At 33.6% G+C, this 22,021-nt stretch overlaps 1 protein-coding gene across 9 annotated transcripts; it reads left to right on the top strand.

The window, feature by feature from the left end:
- The first annotated feature begins 1,886 nt into the window (after positions 1-1,886).
- On the top strand, positions 1,887-20,864 carry LOC112775975 (uncharacterized). 9 transcript variants are annotated; one of them, XM_029295547.2, is made up of 21 exons: positions 1,894-2,078; positions 2,689-2,800; positions 3,956-4,037; positions 4,140-4,217; positions 4,298-4,357; positions 4,445-4,549; positions 6,422-6,532; positions 7,044-7,085; positions 8,235-8,348; positions 8,462-8,610; positions 10,276-10,412; positions 10,970-11,076; positions 11,170-11,212; positions 11,314-11,405; positions 12,983-13,031; positions 13,881-13,951; positions 14,034-14,153; positions 14,452-14,537; positions 15,050-15,090; positions 15,161-15,203; positions 20,556-20,864. In XM_029295547.2, the coding sequence occupies exons 2-21, from the start codon at positions 2,724-2,726 to the stop codon at positions 20,593-20,595; spliced, it is 1,647 nt and encodes a 548-aa protein (XP_029151380.1). In that variant the 5' UTR covers positions 1,894-2,078; positions 2,689-2,723; the 3' UTR covers positions 20,596-20,864. The 9 variants fall into 9 exon arrangements, with proteins under 9 accessions (XP_072083304.1, XP_029151380.1, XP_029151378.1 ...); XM_029295545.2 differs by having other exon boundaries at positions 10,264-10,412; XM_072227202.1 differs by having other exon boundaries at positions 1,899-2,078; positions 2,673-2,800.
- Positions 20,865-22,021: the final 1,157 nt, after the last annotated feature.

Here is a 22,021-nt window from a genome sequence, read left to right as displayed (position 1 = left end):
TATTGTTGCATTTTTTTTCTTTTCTTTCTCCTCTCCTTGGTGATTTTGCAGCATTATGTGTTTTGAATTGTGCAGAACAACGAGACCAAATGCACCTTAATTCACTTAGAAATGAACCGAAATTACATCTAAAATGAACCGAAAATTAAATTCCGAATGAACCGAAATTACTTAATGATTACGATACACAAACAAACTCGTTTCAAAACAAGCATAGACCAAATGCACTTTATTTAAATCCAGAATGAACCGAAATTACTTAATGATTGCATTCGAAAATAAGCACACAAACAAAATTGAATGATTAGAAATTCACTCAGAAATAAACTGAAATTACATCTAGAATGAACCGAAAATTAGATTCCGAATGAACTAAAATTACTTAATGATGACGATACACAAACAAACTCGTTTCAAAACAAGTACAGACCAAGTGCACCTTATTTAAATCCAGAATTAACCGAAATTACTTAATGATTGTGTTCGAAAACAAGCACACAACAAAATTAAATCATGAACAAAAGCACATCCAAATTCATTAAATAATTTTGCGGCACTAAGCATTTTTTCTTCTTTGTTTGATTTTTTCATGTTTTTTTTACGTGATGTTGCTATAAGTATTGGTCAATTTTTTTGTTTCTTAAGTAATTTCGGTTCATTCCTTAGTTTAATTGAGGTTTATTTGGATCCAGAAACGAATTCAATGTGTTTTTGTTGATGATTGAGTCTTTTTTACTACTTGTTCAAATCTGAACTAATTTTGGTTCATTTGTGTGTTAATCGAGGTTCACTATTACTACTAGAAAACTAGTTATTACAGACGGATATTTCCGACGGATTTTATCCCACGGAGATACAGACAGAATTTGCGAGGAATTTTTTATTGGAAACAAAAAGAAATGAATTAGCATAAATTACAGACAAAAAAAATTCGTCGATAATTTTGTCGGAAAAATTAATTTTTTTCGTGAAAAATAGTTACCAACGGAAAATCCGTCTGTAATTAAATAAACAAAAATACTGTATTTTGTTAAATTATTACAGACAAAAAATCTGTTATAATTTAAAATATTCTGTCGGTAATTTTCAGTTAAACCTAGCATTTGCCCGAATTCCATTCACAGCACACAAATCAAAGAAACCTAGCTAAACCTAACGGTTTAACTTCAAATCAAAGAACTCCCTTGGCTAAACCTAGCATTCCCCTCTCTGTCAACGGACTCCTTCTTCTCTCCATCGCACGAGCTCCTTCTTCTCCTTTCCTCACCTATAGCGCCACCGCCGGCCACCCTAACCGCCGCAACTACCTTCTCCTTCTCCTCTTTTTTAAACAAAGCAAGCTCTGTGTCTTTCTCATTCGCAGAACAAAGCAAGCTCAAGCTCCACTACCGCAGTTCTGGCTCGCATACCTTTGCGCAAGCCCTAGCTCCGTGGCGTTAGGTTGTTATATTTTTTTTTCTTTGTAGTTGGATTCATAGCTGCTTTTAATTTTATAATGCGATTATTTCCAAAGTAAAAAATATTATAATTAACTGAATATTTTTCTGTAAATTAAAAGTATTCACAATTAAAGACCTAATTATTAGACTTTTGACTTTTTTAGTATATATTTTTTAAGAGAAATATTTTGTTAATTTTAACATTTTTTATATAAAAAAAATCTAATTACAGAATTAAAAATAAAGTGGGAATTCAATTGAAAAAAAAAGTATAAAAATCTAATTGTAAATTTAGTAAAATTATAAGATCAACAAGATAATTAAATTTATTTTTTAATCATGTTTTAATTTTTTGAAAAATTTATCTATCCATTTCCATTGTATCATTTAAAATAATTTTAAGAGAATATCATTTTAATAATACTATAATAGCTTACCTTTTATTTAAAAGAGAAGAAACAATTTGAAGCTTATAGAATTTTGGGTTACATAACACAAACACAACACAAAATCTCCCTTTTTCTCTCTTCATCTCTCTCTCTCTCTCTCTCTCTGTATGTGGCAGCAATATTGCGTTTTTGGCATCCTCTCATCAGAATCTCATTTTCCGAGGTCCAATTATACTTATCCTTGCTTTAGGTGAGTTCCCGCTTCTTATTCCGATTCTGATTCTCCTTCGTTTGGATTATTCCTTTTTCTTTTTCCTTTTTTTTTTTATGTTTTGATATATGTATTTTATTATTTTTTCTCTGTTATCGCTTAATTGGATACTTTAATTTAGCTGATACGTTCTGTCGTATAGGGAAAAAGATTTAGCATTTTGCAGTTCGTGATCTTACGATACTGATTTTTTTATTTTGTGAATTGGTGGTGCATTCATCATTATTGAGCTTGACATGTTTCTGCGTATATTTATTTATTTGTGTCAAATTTTTAGTGAGGTGAAATCAGATTGAAATTGGAAATTTGAGGTTTTGTGTGTAAGAGTATTTATTGTGTATATGCTGCTTTTGTGATCGTTTTTCAGTTAACTGTGTTGCCATTTTACTGCATTGAAGTTTGCTAGTAGAAAGAGATTTATTGATACATTTGGACATTTGGTTGTTAAATTACTTAAATGCAAATTGTTGTAAGAAATTGATTATACAGAAACCTTGATTTGGACATGAAATATAAGGGCACTAAGTGAGGCAGAATGCATTGATTATTTGTTGGTAATGATTGAAAGAATAGCTATGATTCGGTTTAGGTTATTTTCGAAGAGGACCTTGAGCAGGCCAATCCATGTCTTCCATTAAAGGTTCTGCAGAAGGGCTTAAAACTGACGGGGTTCAGGGTCAAGGGTCGGAGGTTCTCAGCAGGTAATCCATAGAACACTGTGTCACTTTTTTGTTTGTGTACCTGCTGTTTTGGAGGGTTTTCTGTAACTAGTTTGTGTTCTTGTAATGTCTTGTTCCGGTGTCTTGTAAATTTCTCTTTATCGTTTTCTCTATGAACATTCCCCACCACGAAAAGAAAAAGAAAAAAGAAAACAAAAAAGAGAGAGATTGTCCTTTCAAACTGATTTTACTCTTTAAGAAGTGAATACATGAAGCATATTAAAGAAAGAAATGTAAATTTTGAATTCGTCGTCTTTCTCCTTTATGCTGATTATTTTAACAAGAGTAGATTACGATTATGAATTCATATTTTATTTTTGTAGGTACTATATATTAATTGTAACTTCTCATATATTAGTTTTTATATTTATAAAGTTTTAGAAGAAAATGACAGAAACTAAGTCTTGTCATTGTCCCACTCGGTGGGTTCAGCTATATGGATTAAACGGTGCTAAAGCGTCCTATCAAAAAGGTTTAGAAGAACAGTCACATTAAAATTCCAATCCCACTGCAAATCAACAAAACTTTTGCCTTCAGTCATTTAATTATGAATTCAGTCTTCAGCGGTCTATCAATAACCTTGCAAATTAAGTATCCCTTTCCTTTAATTGTGATTGAAGAAATGAGAGGAGAAGATAATCACAATAATTTGGAGGATAAGGGTCCTCCTTAGGCTATACTAATATAAATTTCCACCCCTTAATTTTAGAGGTCTTCGTTCATGTAAGGAAGCAAAATTTCTTTTTGACATTTTTTTGGGGGGATAACATTGCTTATTTGGCATCCCTTTGATGCTGCACATATTCAACGGTGTTCCTCTAACTGATATTCAAAGGGATTGAGATGCATTCTTACATGGTTTAGCCCAATATATCATAGCTTTTCCCTTCTATATTTGAGGGGATATTTTATCCCAATTTAGTTTTTCTATTTCTTTACATGTCAAAAGTTTTCTCTTCTTTTCTAAACAAAAAAGTGCTCTTTTCATTATGTGATGGTAATGTGTCTTTGTGAGGAAATTCTGGCTCACATATGTTTTTTCTTTCTTTGGATGCATGTGGTATTTTTATTTCTATGTTGAAACATACTATATATTCAAGTTAAGATGTTATAATTTTGTTGGTGCATGCATTATAGGCACAATTTTGAAACAGTGTTGGCTCAGAGAAATTTCAAAAGCAATGATGCACTCAATCATGTGCAGGACCTTGATATTATGGTAACAAAATGTGATATATATTATTGTCTCTGATACTCTGTTTGAAAAGTTTGCTAGAAGATGTTACACAATACTTTACTACACTTAACTCTTCTTTTGTAGGAACTTCGTGCCCGAGCTAGGGCTCAGGAGGAGGAGATCCTCTCCCTTAGGGAACAAGTTGCTGTTGCCTGTATGAAGGTATGGAATATACACAGGTATGAAAGATGTATCTAAATTTTTTTAACTCCAGGAAATTAAATGAATTTATTTGGATGCAGGAGCTGCAGCTGTTGAATGAGAAATGCAAACTAGAGAGGCAATTCTCTGAACTAAGAATGGTTAGTTGATGTCTTTGTTATTTATGGTTATCTTTCAGCAGTTTGTTGAACTACAATTCCAAAATTCACATATTTTTTGTTTATTAGGCCGTTGATGACAAGCAAAATGAAGCCATCACAGCTGCATCTAATGAGTTGGCCAAAAGAAAAAGCGATCTTGAAGAAAATTTAAAACTTTCACATGATTTAAAAGTAAGTATAGTTTCATAATGATCTTAGGCTTTCTATTTCTTGTATTTGTAATTTTCTTGTTCTGCTACTTACTGGAAACTATTTAACTGGGTTGATGGATTCTCACGCTCATGCATAGCTGCTGCCTCTCCAGAAGTTGTTAATACAAAATACTGACTTCATGTGTTGTTGGGCTTATTGAATGCCTGAAATAATGATTGCTTAACTTAAAATTAGAAGTTCACATTTTGCTTGGGTTGGGAGTGGTTCTTATATGTGGTATACCTCACATAAGTAGAAGTTGTTTAGGCTTGAAGGATGGATGAAGCATTGACCCCTTAACCTTGTATTGAAACATAATATGTCTAGAATCAAAGTGGCTTTTCATGCATTTTCTTAGAGTATAGTCTTGATCTAAAAGTAATATTAGAGTGCCCACTAAACTCTAGTTGCTGCCTTGCTTCGATGATAGAGTCAGTTTGGAAGGCTGCCATCACGAACTTGTAACAATGCATTATATTTCCTGATGTAAAGAGTTCAAGCAAAGTTGGACAGTGGACTGATAGTCTCAGACTCTCAGCATGTGCTCCTTCAAGGTACTAGTTGGCAAATGTGTTGTTGACTAAAGGCCTATTCAGTATTCACTAAACAGTTCTAAGGACTTGCTTCCAAGCTGGGGATGAATTGGGACGTTGTAGACTGTAGCTTATTTTTGCACAAATATTCTATTTTATTAGGATAGATTTGTTACTTGTAATTTTGGTCTAATTTAGGCAGGTAATTACTAGCCAAATAGTAACTAGATGTCTATATAAAAGCCACTTTTTTTCAGTCTTTCATAACATGATAAGATTCATATTTTTCATTTCAAGTTTTGCCATAGGATTAATTTTTATTTGCTTGTCTTTTTTGTTCTGCTTATATCCCTATTAGTTTTTTTCCTATTGTTTTATTTTATTTATTTATTTTTTAGGATGTGCAGAGAGATTGACATGCCCTGTGCATGATATTCTCTTCAGTTCTAGTTATTTTCTCCTGTGTCTCTTATGATGATGTTTTATCATCTTAATTTGTATTGTTACTTTCTTTAATAAAATCTTAATATTAAAATAAAGAGCCATGTTTGTTGCATTTTGCAGAATTACAAGTTAGTATTATTTTTATATACGGTTTACATGAATCGCTCCCTTTATTTTGAAAAGAAATTGGTTTTTGCCAAAAGATTCAGAAGAACCAACAAATGTCAGAAATGAGTTTAATTAAACACCATAAATGGTAAAAAAACATGTCTTTAAGTATCATATAATGACATGTATTCTATCCATGACATCATAGCTAAAATTTGTTGCCATAAAATGTAGGGTAAGTAGCAGTTGGCTCATTGAATTTTCCTCCTACTAGATATGTAACAATTTATGTGCATCTATCTAACAGCTTAAGGTTTTAGGTAGATGATTCATGACATAAATATTAGAACTTCTATGATAAAAAAGTCTAGTTTTTTATCGTTGTTACCTTCATTCTTCTAAACAAAGATAGAATACCAGCACAAGGCAATAATGGACTTGTGCATAATTCATGCTTCAATTCCCCCAAAAAGGGCTCTTGTGAGAGAGTGTTAGATATATATAACCATTCATGTGTTTTTATCTATCAGCTTAAGATTCTAGGAGAGCTGGTTCATGACCTCATGAGATGATTCAAGATTGATATGCCTTGAATTAGTTCCTTTTCTAGAAAATAAACTAGATTGAAGTTACTGGTGATGGACATGTCATTTACAAAATAAGCTATATGTTGTGTACATTTCTTTTCCGTACTTCTTCACCAGAATCCCCTTTTTGTTACTTACGTACTTCCAGTTGCCAATACTGATATGCATCATTAATGTAGGCTGTGGAGGATGAGAGATATGTCTTCATGTCGTCCATGCTGGGGTTGCTGGCAGAATATGGTATATGGCCTCGTGTTACGAATGCTGCTGCAATATCTAACAGCATTAGGGTATGAGAAATATAATTCTGGATAAATTATAGATTAAACATCTGATTCTTGCTATAAGTACTTCTCTGATGTTACTGATCACTTTTTGGAGTGACCCATCAATGACAATATTTGTGTAACTTACAATAAACTAAAGGGCATGTCTAGTGAAAAAGCTTGAATGATCCTGCAACATTGATTTATGGAGAAATTAACATCAATAGAGGTGACAAATTACAGATAAACAAATATAGGTCTGATTTTCTCTGTAATGTATCTCAGATTATTTGATTGTTCCCGCCCTTGAACTTCTCTAAAGACCAAACCTCTTGTTTATTCTACCAATTGATTTAATTACAATATTGTTGAAGTAATTATTATTCCTTTTGGAGCAGATAAAAGGATATATCTATTTCTTGATATGGTTTCTTATTATGTTAATTTGCGTTATCTCATAGTAAATAATGTGATGCTTTTTGTACCTTGTTCTATCCCTTATGTAAATTGTTCTTGTGTATTTGTCCTTGTCCAGAATTTACATGATCAATTACAATGGAGGATTCGGAGTTCACATGTAAGCTCCTGCACTTCTGATGCATGTCTAAGAGAGCATTATAATTTTCAACCAATTATTGCCGCATCTTTCTTGTGAAACCTTTGCCAGTGATAAAAGTTACAAGTCCACATGGTCATTATAAACAAATTAGTTGAGTAGACTAACAAAGTCAGCTGCAATATTAATATTTTGCTATGAAATCATAGGATGAAAGGACTACATAATACTTATCCTTCTTCTTATATAATCAGAAGTCAGAACTCATTAGGAATGCTGGTTCAGTTAGTGTTAGTTAGTTAGTTAGGTCTAAAATTGGTAATGTCATGCGGCAATTGCTTCTATTACCACACCTTGCAGAGAAGCTGGTTGGGTTGTAACCTTGTGGTGTAGAATGTTTTGTAGAGAATCATGTTACTGACAATTCATTCTTCAATAGTGACATGTCTGAAGTTCCACTTAAGTTTCTAACACATACTCTCTCTCTCTCTCTCTCTCTCTCTGCATGTGTGTGTCCCTTCATGTTCTATCAATTTATTCAAAACCAATCAACAGTTTCATAAATTTGATCAGGCTTTCTGGGCAGTGTTTCATATGGTTTCTATGGAGGAAGCTTGAATTATAGAGGTACAGTTGTGTTTCAGATCTGTCATAAACCTGGATATGGTCTGCTGACAAAGATATAGAAGTGGTGAACTACAACAGGCCCTAGTGCCCTACACTTCAGGGTCATATTATCCGAGATAGTTGCAATAGATACAATGTCCCAGTTCTTCCCAACCATGGCTTCACTCGGCTAATTTTCCACACAACCTACTTTGATTGTAGCTTAGGTTCAACGTAGAGCCTGATGTATAGGATTAGGAATCAGGATCAATGTTCTATCATTCTTTAGCTTAGTAGATTACAGGCAGTGATGCTTTGTCATTATGCATCTATGTTGTTTGTAAGTAGTTTATTCTGCGATTAAATTTTCTGTTTCTATGCTTTTGGTCATTATATGTATACTCAATAATTTCTTACTGACCCTTTATTTATATTTTGGCTCTTTATGGTGATATATTTTTTGCTTTGTTTCCATGTGCAATCTCTATTCTCTATTTGGTACATCTTTGTTGGAGTGATTTTAAGTTAAAAAAAAAAAAAAAGATCACCATTTTCTTTTGACAGGATAGAATTGGGGAGTTAAATTCAGTGATTGAAAACCATGCTGATAATAGCAATCCTGTTGTGGAAAGTCCATTTGCTGGAAACCTGACCAGTCATATTCATCATAAAGTCATGGTATTACTAGCATGTATTTTTCCTGACTGCCAAATCCTCTGTTTTTCTGTGTTTATCGTCATTGCTTGTTTCTTTTGCGTTACTTACATTTTGGCTTTACGTTTCTGATTCAGCGTAACAACACCCAGCGAAATTCTTTTGGGAATGAACAAAGTGCTCAACCAGTTGGCAAAGTGCCGGGATATATGCAACCAGTTCCTAATGGTGATGCAAACTTGCCTTTAAATAGGTTCAACTATCAGGAGAATCCCGTGGTTTCTAGGTTGGTGTTTCTCATTCACTTGTGTCTTGCAATTTGTCAATATCCCTTTGTTAGTTGGAACAATGTCTGGCAATTTCTGTGTGTTAATTCGATCATGTAGCACTCTATTGTGGTTCTCTTCTCCGTATAGCTAGAATTGAATGGTAGAATCTTCACAAGTACTTCTATGATCCTTGACTACATAAGGGCACTTCTTTATTTATTTTGAAGACGTGTTACTTTGTCCAGATATGTATAGAATTAGCATGCTTGGTTTCATGATTCAGCTTCCTAGGTTTTGTCTGTTTCTATTGTCTTGTGAGGATGTCTTATTCTCTTTCTTGTACTTTCCACTGTTTCTTTTATTATCTAACTATCTTATTTTTATATATGGTAGGGACTTGGGTATTATGGGGTGCTCAAAAGTCCCACATCGGGTAGTATGGGATACTTGATGTTGTATACAAGGAGAGTGGTTCTTCTCCCTTATCAGCTAGCTTTTAAGGTGTAGTTTTCCACTTTCCTTAGATACTTAACAGTGGTATCAGAGCTAGGTTGTTGGCACCATGGAAAGGGATACCTATAGGTTGGATTAAGGTGAATACCGAATACTGATAGTAGCAAAGTGGCTACCGTTGGGTCAGTGTCGATAGAGTGAAGCTGCCGTGGACGTCGGCTCTCCAGGGGCGGTGTATTGTTAGGGTCTTGGGTATTATGGGGGGATATCTATAGGCTGGATTAAGGTGAATACCGAATACTGATAGTAGCAAAGTGGCTACCGTTGGGTCAGTGTCGATAGAGTGAAGCTGCCGTGGACGTCGGCTCTCCAGGGGCGGTGTATTGTTAGGGTCTTGGGTATTATGGGGTGCTCAAAAGTCCCACATTAGGTAGTATGGGATGCTTGATGTTGTATATAAGGAGAGTGGTTCTTACCCCTTATCAGCTAGCTTTTAAGGTGTGGTTTTTCACTTTTCTTAGATACTTAGCAATATAATAATAATAATAATAATAATAATAATAATACTTGTCCTGGTCTTCTTTTGGTAAGAACATTTTACACTTCATACCCCCTTCCCTTCGTTCCCTTTCCCTCCAAATAATAATAATACCTTGCCGTGGTTTAAAAGGGAAAAGAAACAAATGGCTAATGAAATCCCTGGTTTTCTTTTGGTAAGTCCATTTTACACTTCAAACCCTACTACTGCTGCTGAATTTCTTTGGGTGAGTCCATTTTACACTTCAAACCTGTCCCTTCATTCCCTTCCCCTCCAAAATCAAATCTTCCGAGATGCCTTTGGTGTGATCGGAAATCTTCTTTACTGTTCTATTTCCTGGCTTGCATCACATGCACACTTTTGATACATGCAAATGCACATTCAAACATAGAAATTGAGTTGGACCAATCTTGTCCATTTAAGCTCACATAGCATGTCAAAGTTTAGAAGTTATCTATAGGTCACATGACTATCTAGGTCACACAACATTCTAACTGTGATCATGATCCAATAGGCAAGATTTGTTCCTTTCACACCTTCACTAACATGATAACTTCTCTCACTTGGTATGTTTCCTATTTGTTTACAAATCGCAAGTTTTGTTATTAGGCAAGCTACTTAGGAATGCTTATTGGACATATTTTGTTTTGTAAGTATACTTTTCAATGAGAGTATAAAGCAATTTATGCAGGGAGGTATCTCCTTTTCCATATACTTCACCTCCAATGGATAGAATCGGAGAAAGATCCCGAGAAGTTGCACTTATCAATGGCAAGTTTTCTCAACCTACACCTGACCATGAAGAAACTGCTTCCTCTGTTTCTGAAGGTAAATTTATGTTTTCAGCTATAAAAGATAGAATAGGCATCATATTGTGTAAGATCCTGGTACCATCACAGCTAAACTAAACATATAATACAGAGAATAGAGCAGAAGGATAGATTAGAATAGAAGAAGATCGAATAGAAACAGGGGGGCTGAATGATATCATTGAGATATCATTCTTGCCTCTGGAAAGGTATTATGGAATGTAAGAAATATGCAGAAAAGGAAGATACAAGTAGCATTTGAGAGAGGCTACTACTCTCCATTGCTTCTGTCCAGCCTAATTTTCACAAATTCTCTTCTCTCCTATATACAATCTCATCTCATCTCATCTCTCTCTCTCTCTCTCTCTCTCTCTCTCTCTCTCTCTTACACACACACACACACACAGAGAGAGAGAGAGAGAGAGAAAATGGCCATACATCACTACTCTACTAGCTTGGCAGAGTTAGTTACAAGAATCTTCTTCCAAAAACCCCTTATTTTCATTTCTTTCCCCTAAACCATGTATGTGGTACGTAACATTGATTACCGATAAATTGCCTTTTCCCCCCCTCAAGATGGTCCTGGAATTGAGAATTTTCAAATTATCGGCGATGCTGTACCTGGAGAAAAACTTCTTGGATGTGGATATCCAGTCCGTGGAACTACTCTTTGTATGTTTCAGGTGAAAATTTCTCACTATTACAGAATTTAGCATATTATTCATACTTCTTGTATTTCATATTTTTTAACACCGTAACTCTTGGCTTCATATCAGTGGGTTAGGCATCTCCAGGATGGCACTAGGCATTACATTGAAGGTGGATTTATCTTCTACTTCTGAGCTTTTCCTGTTTGTAATATTATGACCTGATGGAACTTCAACATGACTTGTTTTTCCTGGGTGTTACTGTTGGTGCAGGAGCCACTAATCCAGAATATATAGTTACAGCTGATGATGTTGATAAACTGATAGCTGTTGAGTGCATTCCTATGGATGATAGAGGCCGCCAGGTTTGAAACTAATAAATTATATTCTTCATGAATGCTATACTTGCACAGAACTTGCTATTTTATTTTGGATTATGTTTGATAAAACTGAAAGAATTCGAAATGGAAGTTTTAAAGGGATTTCATTTTTGTTATGAAAACCTTATATTTGTCCTACATAGTAAGATGAGACATTCTCGATGGTATTGCAAGAAATTTAAATACTTAATGTTTGAAGTAATTTGTTATCTTCAGTGCTAAAATACTTTAGTATTTAATAATTCCTTGTGTGTCTGACAATTATCTCACCATTATGCATCCACATATTACCGCCTTGGTTATTTCTGTTGGTGAATTCTGTTCCTTGCTGATGGAAGAACATTGAGATGTAGTTGTGGATATTCTAAAATAACCTAGTGGCACATTGAATATTGATCTATCTGGCATGTGAACTGATGGAGCATGCCCTCCTATCTAGGTGGTTGGTTTGGCAGTTACTCCTGCTATACATTTGTATAACCTTTATCCACTGCATTGAGCTCCTGAGTTCTGGAAAACCGACGACCAATAAGAAGTTATTCCTATTGATGAGAGTGAAAAAACATAATCTTCTTGCTGTACAGTGGTGTCAAACCTAGCTCAAAGATCCCCCAACCTTCTGAAGTGCCATAAAGATCCTTCTTCGATATCATAGGATAAGGCTTTAGCATTTCTTTCAAAATTATTTTTAGTCGACTTAAGCCAATCAAATGTGCTTTATTTAGCCTATATTGAGTGGATATTTAGAGCATGCTCGCATAACTGATTTGCTAAGTTCTAGCTCTTACTTCGGAGCATTCCCTTTCCTCATAAAAAAGAAAAGACACCATCCGGGGAGTTAACTAAGATTATAGAGGTTTCTTGTTGCTAGAAATCCTTGGAATGTTGTATGCACTACTGTGGAACCATGTTATGATGTTTGTAAAAAGTTGAGCTTGATTAACAACTATGCTACTTGGATAGATGTCTTAAGCGCTCACACACACTCACATTGATATTGGATAAAAGACAAAATATAAAAATATTATTATCAAGGATATTACACAAATGGATAAACAAAAATTACATCAAAAGGCATGGAGTAATATTTTGCTATGCCTTTTAAGTTTTTCCATTTATAATGTCCTTTAAACCATTATACAATATGTCTCCTAATACTGATGAATGCCAAATTTATATCTCAGCTTTATGAAACTTCTCCCTTCTAATAACATATTTGGCGTGCTGTAATAAATCTTGATATTTGTGATGATAATTTCAGCATAATGAGGGTTTTAGATACTTTCACAAATGTAAATGAACAACATTGAATGAGTCAAATCATAAAAGATGTGCAATGAAATTCTTTTGTATTCAAGTTTCTAGGTTGCCCTTGAATTTTTTCCCTACTCATGTTGAGCATAATTTACTAGCTGAATTTAATTGTGACAAATGTGGCTGTTGTAAGAATAGTGTTATTCCTCTTTTTGTCAAATTTGTTTCTTTCTTTTCTTTTCTTTCTTTCTATTTTTTTTTGTTTTTATTTTTTTATGCTGACCAGCAACAAATTTTTTCTTTATCAGGGGGAACTAGTGAGGCTTTTTGCTAATGATCAGAGCAAAATCAGATGTGGTAAGCTTAGTTGGTACTGAATCTACAAGAATGTTTTAATTGGGTTGTTTTGCCCCTATTTGATACCATAATGTCATGATGGTTGGAATTTAACCAATTAGTACACTGACAGTTGCAACTTTGTATAAAAAATTGCTTCACTCAGAATGAGCTTTTCCTGCTTGAGTTGGAGTAAGCTTCTCGCTTGTTTAAGAGTTCATTTTGATGTGGCTTTTTGGACCTAAAATTGTTTTTTTGATTGAAATCCATGTATGATTTTTTAAAAATATTTAGAATCTCAAACCATCACTTTTCAGAAAGGGTTTTCATGTCCTTGTCTGCCATTTTTTCTGAATAAAAGCAAAGTTTTAGTAGAATATAAGGTAATTTTTTGAATTGTTCATGCTTCAAGCTCAATAGGCTTGCTGTACATAAACGTTGACTACATAGAAACTAGGCAGACCTAGTATTTGCTGTATGGAAACTAAGCACTCCTGGAAAATTATTAGTCTCGTTTAATGTGATTTCTGACTATAATATTTTATGCTTTTGTATATATATGTGCTACAGTCAGTATCATTGTAAGAAAGTTTCAAGTCTCATACATTTTTCTTAATATTCTCAAGTAGGCTGCTCTGTTTGGGAGAGCATGTTACATATGAAATCAATTATTTGTGTCTAACTAATTGGTTAAGCTTTTGGAGATAGATGATCTATACTTGTCTCATGTTAAACCTGTAAGAGTATCTATTGTTTATGTTTCCGTGTTGTATAATATTTGTTAGTTGTGTGCTTTTAGTTACAACCAACCTCTCTCCCCCCTCCCAATGTCCTTTTCTAATTATGGGTTTCTTTTGGCCAACATTGCAGATCCAGAAATGCAACAAGAGATTGATACACATCTGTCTAAAGGAGAAGCATCGTTCATTGTTTCTCTTTTGGTAGGTACTAGTTCTAAAATATATTTATTCTCTGCTCTTTTATCTTAATACTCTTCCTAATCTTCATGGTTATTTCTGACAGACGGAATCTTCTGAAAATTTTGAACCAGCAACCCTGTTCTTAAGACGATCAGGATACCAAATTATAATTAATGATACTGAAGCTATGGTCGTTTCTGAGAAATTCTCAAAGGATTTATCGGTATGACATTCAAACTTATGGTGATACATAAAAGTGGGCCCATTACCTATCATAATTGAACTATGTTCCTCCCTAATCTCAGTGGTTCTCACTGATCTTCAGAATTGAAAATGAATTTTAGCTCATCAAATTTGCATTGATATAATTGCTTGATGCTTGTGAAATTGTTTGAATAGTACATATACAGATATTGAATGTGCTATATCATTCCACAAAACTATGCTTCTGATTGAAAAATTCTTCAGCTGTTTCATGTTTAAAGAGTCACTTGACACTTCCTTTTATGAATTTCCTGCAGATTAAAGTTCCGCATGGTCACACAAAAGAGTTTGTGTTAACATGCGCAAATGGATCTTCTCATATTCTAAGCACTTACAATGTCCGGTAATAACTTCGACTCACATTGTTCACTGTACAATGTCTCTTTTTCTACTTCTCTTATCTCCTCTTCCTGGTATTGGTAACAATAGGATATTGAATCACAATCCTAAACTTCTCTTTTATATGTCTCTGTCACATTTGTGTGGATGAGTCATATTAGCAAAGCATCCAGTCATTTCTGTAAGATTGGTTAGGGTAAATTACATTGAGATTAGTTGATATTACAATTGGCGCCCGTGTACTTTATCGATGGGGGAAGGTTGTGTAATATCCCTTAATTTTAAAGGTAGTGAGTGTAATTTTACCAGTTGTTTAAAATACATGGATAGTAGATATATATGTATTGTGAATGTATTCTGAGATCTGATCTCTTATTTTCCATGAAGTGGATGAGTCATTTAAATCATTGTTATTTTATTCTGCTAAATGATATATATTTCCTTGCTTATACAGTTTCATTACTTTCCTGCATAACAATTATAAATTAACAGTGTGACTGATCCTTTTCCTTGTAGAATGCGTGACACAATTGTATTAACCATGCGATTCTACCAGAGTAAGGTATTCTTTATATCACTAAGAATTGCTTATACATCAGTTGACAACAATGAAGTATGTTCTTGTAGGTGTAGTGATGCAAGAAAATTGGTATACAAATAGTGAATTCATGTTAGTGTTCTGTTTTAGAAACTAGCTATTTCATGTTATGATCTTGTTAATATGTGTCCATGAATAAGGAATTAAATCGCTAATATTATTCTTCCATAATCCAAATTGTTTGATAATTAAATCAACTTGCACTATATATCACCGCCATTGGAATTATCATGAATGATAACTAAATAAGCAAGTAACTAGAGTTCAAATTGAATAAGGCATGCAAGTGATATATCCACAAGCTTCCTGTCGCCAACACAGGATAGTTTACTATGTTAGAAAGTGCTTTAGTTATAAGTGTATTATAAAATCACTGCCTATAAACATCTATAAATAGGTGGTATCATAGTTTTGTAATGTGTGTTCCTTGAAATGAAAAAATATAATTATGTGAAGTCCTTCTTTTTATTATTTCATGAGTATTGGTGAGTTTGAGAGATAAAAAATATGATAGCGTTATTTATGTGAGTGAGGGCCAACATAGTGTGGGTATTATACTAACATTTGGTATCAGAGCTGGTTAATCCAGCACCTAGTATTTTAGAGTTTGTGAGATGTGAGAGAGTTCTCACATAGTTATTTATTCATAGAGTCGATATGACAAACACTTTTAATATTGTGTGATCCAGTCCCAAGTTAGATGGGAAACTTGATTATAGTTATTGGGAGATTTTGATGTCTACCCATTTGAAGGCTTAGAACATGTGGAATTTCATTGAACTGGGTTTGCAAGAAGGAGCAGATGTTGCCCAACAGAGGAGAGATCAATTAGCGCTATCTCAAATTCATCAAGGAGTAGATTATACGATGTTTGGCAAAATAGCAAATGCCAAAAGTGCAAGAGAAGCATGGAACGTCATACAAAGGCGTAGATAAAGCTCAGAAAGTAAAGTTACAGTCTTTGAGAAGAGAATATGAAAGGTTGTTGAGCAATATTTTACTCTTGTTACAGATATTGTCAATAAGATGAGAGTCTATGGAGAAGATATGCCCGATAGCAAAGTGGTGGAGAAAATTCTTCGCACTATGCCGATGAAGTATGATCATGTGATGACTACGATACTAGAGTCCCACAATATGGATACCATGACGATTGCAGAGTTGCAAGGAACTATGGAAAGCCACATCAGTAGAATACTGGAGAAGTCAGAAAAATTGACTGAGGAAGCCCTGAAAAGCCGAGTGAATTTAAACAATGTTGCAGAATCAAACCGTACACAAGAAAGACGAGGTCGTGGTTTTAATTTTCAAAGTAGAGGCAGAGGAAGTTTTAGAGGAAGAGGTCGTGGCAATTACAACCAAGGAAGTTACAATAATTTTACACCACCTAATCAAGGAAGAGGTGGAACGAATTTCAGGCCTGTCAACCGAGGAAGAAGTCGAGGCAATTTTTATCAAGAAAGAACTAATTTCAACTGCTTTTATTGTGGAAAGTATGGACACAAAGCAGCAGATTATAGATTCAAAATGGTGAATAATAATCAATCACACGTTGCAGAAAATCAGCATCAAAATACTGATGATAATCCGGGTACTCAGACTCTATTTTTTACAAGTAATTCATGTGCTGAAGATGAAAATATATGGTACTTGGATAATGCTTGCAGTAATCATATGTCTGGTAGAAAGGAGTTATTTTCTTCACTAGATGATTCAGTTAAACTACTATTAAAGTTTGGTAATAGTACAAAGATCCCTATTGAAGGAAAAAGGCACATACCAATTAGATTGAATGATGGTTCTTTGAGTTATATTTATAATGTTTTGTATGCTCTTGAACTTGATTACAATTTACTGAGTATGGGACAATTATCTGAGAAGGGGTATAAGATGATAACTTATCGTGGATATTGCATTGTGTTTCACAACAACGGAAGGTTCATAGATAAAGCAAAGATGACTTCAAACAGAATGTTTCCATTAAAAATTCAACATGTTATTCCCTCTTGCAGGAGTTCTGTGATACTTGATGATAACTGGTTGTGGCACATGCGGTTTGGGCATTTTCATTTTTCTAGTCGAAACTACCTGTCAAGAAAAGGACTTGTTTCTAGTCTACCACGGGTTCATTTTCCCAATTGTATTTATGAGATTTGTCAACTGGGAAAGAAGCACAGAGATCCATTCCCTATAGGAAAGTCATGGAGAGCTAGAAGATTACTTGAAATTGTGCATTCAGATCTCTGTTTTGTAGAAGTTCCAAGTAATGGTGGTAGCAGGTACTTTATCACTTTTATTGATGATTTTAGTAGATATACATAGGTATATTTTCTAAAGCAAAAATCAGAAGCATGTGATGTCTTTAAGATATTCTGTAAAATCAAAATTCTCAGAACAGACAGAGGAACAGAATATCTTGCGTGTTCAGAATACTTCAAGCAACACGGAATTCAACACCAACTAACAACTAGATATACTTTTCAACAAAATGGAGTTGCTGAAAGAAAGAATAGAACCATCATGGATATGGTCAGATGCATGCTCAAGTCAAAACAAATGCCTAAAGAATTTTGGACAGAAGCAGTCGCAACAACAGTTCATATTTTAAACAGGTGTCCAACAAAGAGTGTTCGAGATAAAACTCCAGAGGAAGCTTGAAGTGGAAAGCGGCCTTCCATTCATTATTTCAGAGTCTTTGGGTGTATAGCTTATGCCCACGTACCAAATCAATTAAGGAAGAAGTTAGATGACAAAGGCGAGAAGTGTATCTTTATTGGCTATAGCACAGACTCAAAAGCATACAAGTTGTACAATCCAGAAACAAAGAAAGTAATCATCAGCAGAGATGTAACATTTGATGAGAAAGCCATGTGGGACTGGGACATAAAGACGGAAAAGCAGCCGATTGTAATTTCAAATACATGTGATGATGAAGAAGAAAGACAATCGGACGCAACCAAACAACCAAAATCATATAGAAAATCTCAAAGAGAGCGGAGACTACCTGCTATAGATTAGCAGATTATGAAGTTGGCAATGACAACGATTAGTCCGATGAAGAAATCATAAATTTTGTTCTATTTTCAAATTGTGAGCCGTTGAACTTTGAAGAAGCCTCTAGAAATAACAATCGGAAGAAAGCAATGGATGAGTAGATTCATGCCATTGAAAAGAATGACACATGGGAGCTGACAGATTTACCAGTAGATAAGAAGCTGATTGGAGTAAAGTGGGTTTACAAGACTAAGTACAAATCCAGTGGTGAAGTTGATCGTTTCAAAGTAAGATTAGTTGCTAAGGGATACAAATAAAAGCCAGGTATCGACTACTTTGAAGTATTTGCTCCTATTGCTAGATTAGATACTATTCGTATGATTATTTCACTCTCGGCCCAAAATAAGTGGAAGATACATCAGATGGATGTTAAATCAGCATTTCTGAATGTCACTTTAGAAGAAGAAGTGTATGTTGAGCAACCTGCAGGATATGAAGTTTCTGGAGAAGAAGATAAAGTTTACAAGTTAAAGAAAGCTTTGTACGGATTAAAGAAAGCACCAAGAGCGTGGTACAAGAAGATTGATTCTTATTTCACTCAGAATGGTTTCAAAAGATGTCCATTTAAACCTACTCTTTATATCAAGTTCGTTGAACCTGGAGATATCTTGATCGTGTGTCTTTATGTTGTTGATTTAATCTTTACTGGCAACAATTTGAAGATAATTACAGAATTTAGGGAGGTTATGATAAAGCACTTTGAAATGACAGATATGGGCTTGATGTCTTATTTTCTTGGCATCGAAGTTCTTCAAAAAGATGATGGAATTTTCATTTCTCAAAGAAAATATGCAAATGATATTTTGAAAAAAATTCAGATGGAACATTCAAAGCCAGTTCCTACTCCAGTCGAAGAGAAGTTCAAGTTACTGAGAGAAGATAAAGGAAGAGCAGTAAATTCCACATACTACAAAAGCTTGATTGGAAGTCTAAGGTACTTGACTGCGACTAGACCAGATATTGTGTTTGGAGTTGGTTTGCTTAGCAGATTTATGGAGGAGCCTTGTACTAACCATTTGCAAGCGGCAAAAAGAATTCTTCGATATATCAAAGATACTTTAAATGATGGTATTTATTATGAAAATACTACCGAAGTGAATCTTGTCGGTTACACTGATAGTGATTGGGCTGGAGATATAGAAACAAGAAAAAGTACTTCAGGGTTCGTATTTCATCTTGGTTCTGGTGCAATTTCATGGTTGTCAAAGAAACAACCAGTAGTAGCACTGTCTACAACAGAAGCAGAATATATAGCAGCAGCAAGTTGTGCAACGCAAACAGTTTGGCTAAGAAGAATTCTTGAGGAATTGAACGAGAAACAAAGTACTCCAATAGCAATATTTTGCGATAACAAGTCAGCTATTGCACTTTGCAAAAATCCAGTATTCCATGGAAGATCGAAGCATATTGATATACGGGTTCATAAAATCAGAGAGTTGGTGAATGAAAAAGAAGTTTTGATTGAGTACTGTTCCACTGAAGTCCAAGTTGCAAATATATTTACAAAGCCGTTGAAGATCGAGTTATTTTACAATTTAAAGATGCTTGGAATGATTAATTCTGCAAGCTTGATTTAAGAGAGGCAATGTTTGATAATTAAATCAACTTGCACTATATATCACCGCCATTGGAATTATCATGAATGATGACTAAATAAGCAAATAACTATGCCTATAAACTTCTATAAATAGGTGGTATCATAGTTTTGTAATGTGTGTTCCTTGAAATGAAAAAATATGATTATGTGAAGTTCTTCTTTCTATTATTTCATGAATATTGGTGAGTTTGAGAGATGAAAAATATGATAACGTTATTTAGGTGAGTGAGTGATCTTGGGGCCAACATAGTGTGGATATTATACTAACACAAATTAATGTGTCAGATTTTTTATGCATACTTTGTTTCATATTTTTTCTTTAACATGTACTAGATATATATAAGGTGACGTCTATAGCGCCTATGGTTATGATGGCTATGGTGACTACACAAGTGTTGTTAAAATTAAAATCACGTTTTTTACATTCCGGTAACACTTAATTTTTTTTAATTAAAAACGTTAAATAATAACAAATGTGAATTTAATTTTAGCAACACTTCTTAAGTCACAGTAGTTATCATAGCCACTATAATATAAGCACCATAGACGCCACGGGTATATAATATACAGATAAGTTCTTAACAAACCATGCAATCTGAAACCGTTGATTTTCTCTAAAGTATAATTTGTACTCATATTAACAACCAAACCTTATTACACATATTCTTCACCACTTCTCTAGTATTTCTCAAATATTTTTAGTCTTCTTATTTTTTTAATAATTCGTTTCGTTGTGCTCTCATAACAAAATATTTCTGCTATTTCTTCTACAGGCGTTGGATGAAAAGAGGAAAGGAAGAGTGTGACCTGTGATTACTCCCGCCAATCTTGCACTTTTGTGTAAGATAATACAAAATACCAAACAAGTAAAGAAAACTTTACAGTCTCATTTAATTATTGATTTATTATTAGCCTGTTGTAAAAGCACCAATAGTGTATTGAAACCATATTTGTAACCTGTAATTGTAGAAATAAAATGTGTACCTAACTGAAAATGTTAGGTTACATTTTTGTTGTGTTTACAGTGTATGTGTAATAAAATATCATTATCAATTTATCATGTGTTCCATTGCTTGGCTAAATTATTATCATGAATAAAGGAATATTATATTGTTATATAACTAATTTTGATAATTATACATGACAATTCATGAATTGAAAGGAAATTTTTATTATAAACGCTACCTAACAAGTTTAAAAATACATATTTCTCTTGTTTTCGGTGTAATTGCCATGTATAATCAAAACCATTTGTTTATATAAATGGGAAGACCATGGATGATTAAGCGAAACCAAAACCTTCACTTTGAAGAACATCTATTTTTGAAAAGATGACTAATCTCTTACTTTTTGGGGTCATGTATAGCTATTAAAACATTGTTTTCATATCGACCAGAAAGAAGAAAAAGAAAAAACTGTTCATAACATGTTTCAATATTATTGGGAGGAAAAATAGTAAAAATAAAATTATGTAATTCTTTTACATAGAAATAAGTGAAGTTTTTGAAATTTTGTTTTGGACTTTTGGTATACAATTAGTTTAAGACTTTCTGTATGGATACTAAATTTTATATTATGTGTCCAGAAAAGCATTAATTCCAATTACCCACCACCTTAAAAATTTATAATAGCATGTAAATAATAGTATAAAATAATTTTAGTTTAACAAATGAATCAAATCAAACTAAATAAGGTAATCTGATTTTAATGTATTGAAAATATATTTTCTTTTAAATATACATATAACATATAATTTTGTATTGCCGCATTGGCCAAAATACTTAACTTACCCACTATCTCAAGAACTTCATAGATGAACATGGACATATCATTAGACAAAAAGTTGATTGATTAGTGTTTTTGAGTCTATCTTTTTTTATCTGTATAAATATAACAATATGTTATTAAATATCTATATAATTTTATTTTTCACTGGTAGTTCATATAAATTGATTAAACCCTTGATTTATATATGCAATAATTAATGGCAACTTAATATAAATGGTTGAATCGACCAACTATTAAATTAAAAATTTTACACATGCAAACATTTATGAACTAACAAAAGTAACGGTCTAAAAAAGTTTTATCCTTTTTTTTTGTTTGCACCAGGATTCCATCAGATCAAAAGTCCAATGATTAATCCTTTAGATATATACTGTATAGGCATAAAATAGAAACCCTCTCAAATAAGCAAGTTCCATTTCCATCTTCCAATGAGTATTGAATTCGAAAGAAA

The sequence above is a fragment of the Arachis hypogaea genome, chromosome 19 (genome assembly GCF_003086295.3).
Source record: "Arachis hypogaea cultivar Tifrunner chromosome 19, arahy.Tifrunner.gnm2.J5K5, whole genome shotgun sequence".
NCBI lineage: Eukaryota > Viridiplantae > Streptophyta > Magnoliopsida > Fabales > Fabaceae > Arachis > Arachis hypogaea.
The sequence above is the reverse complement of the archived record's forward strand: the minus strand, read 5'-3'. Positions and strand labels throughout refer to the sequence as shown.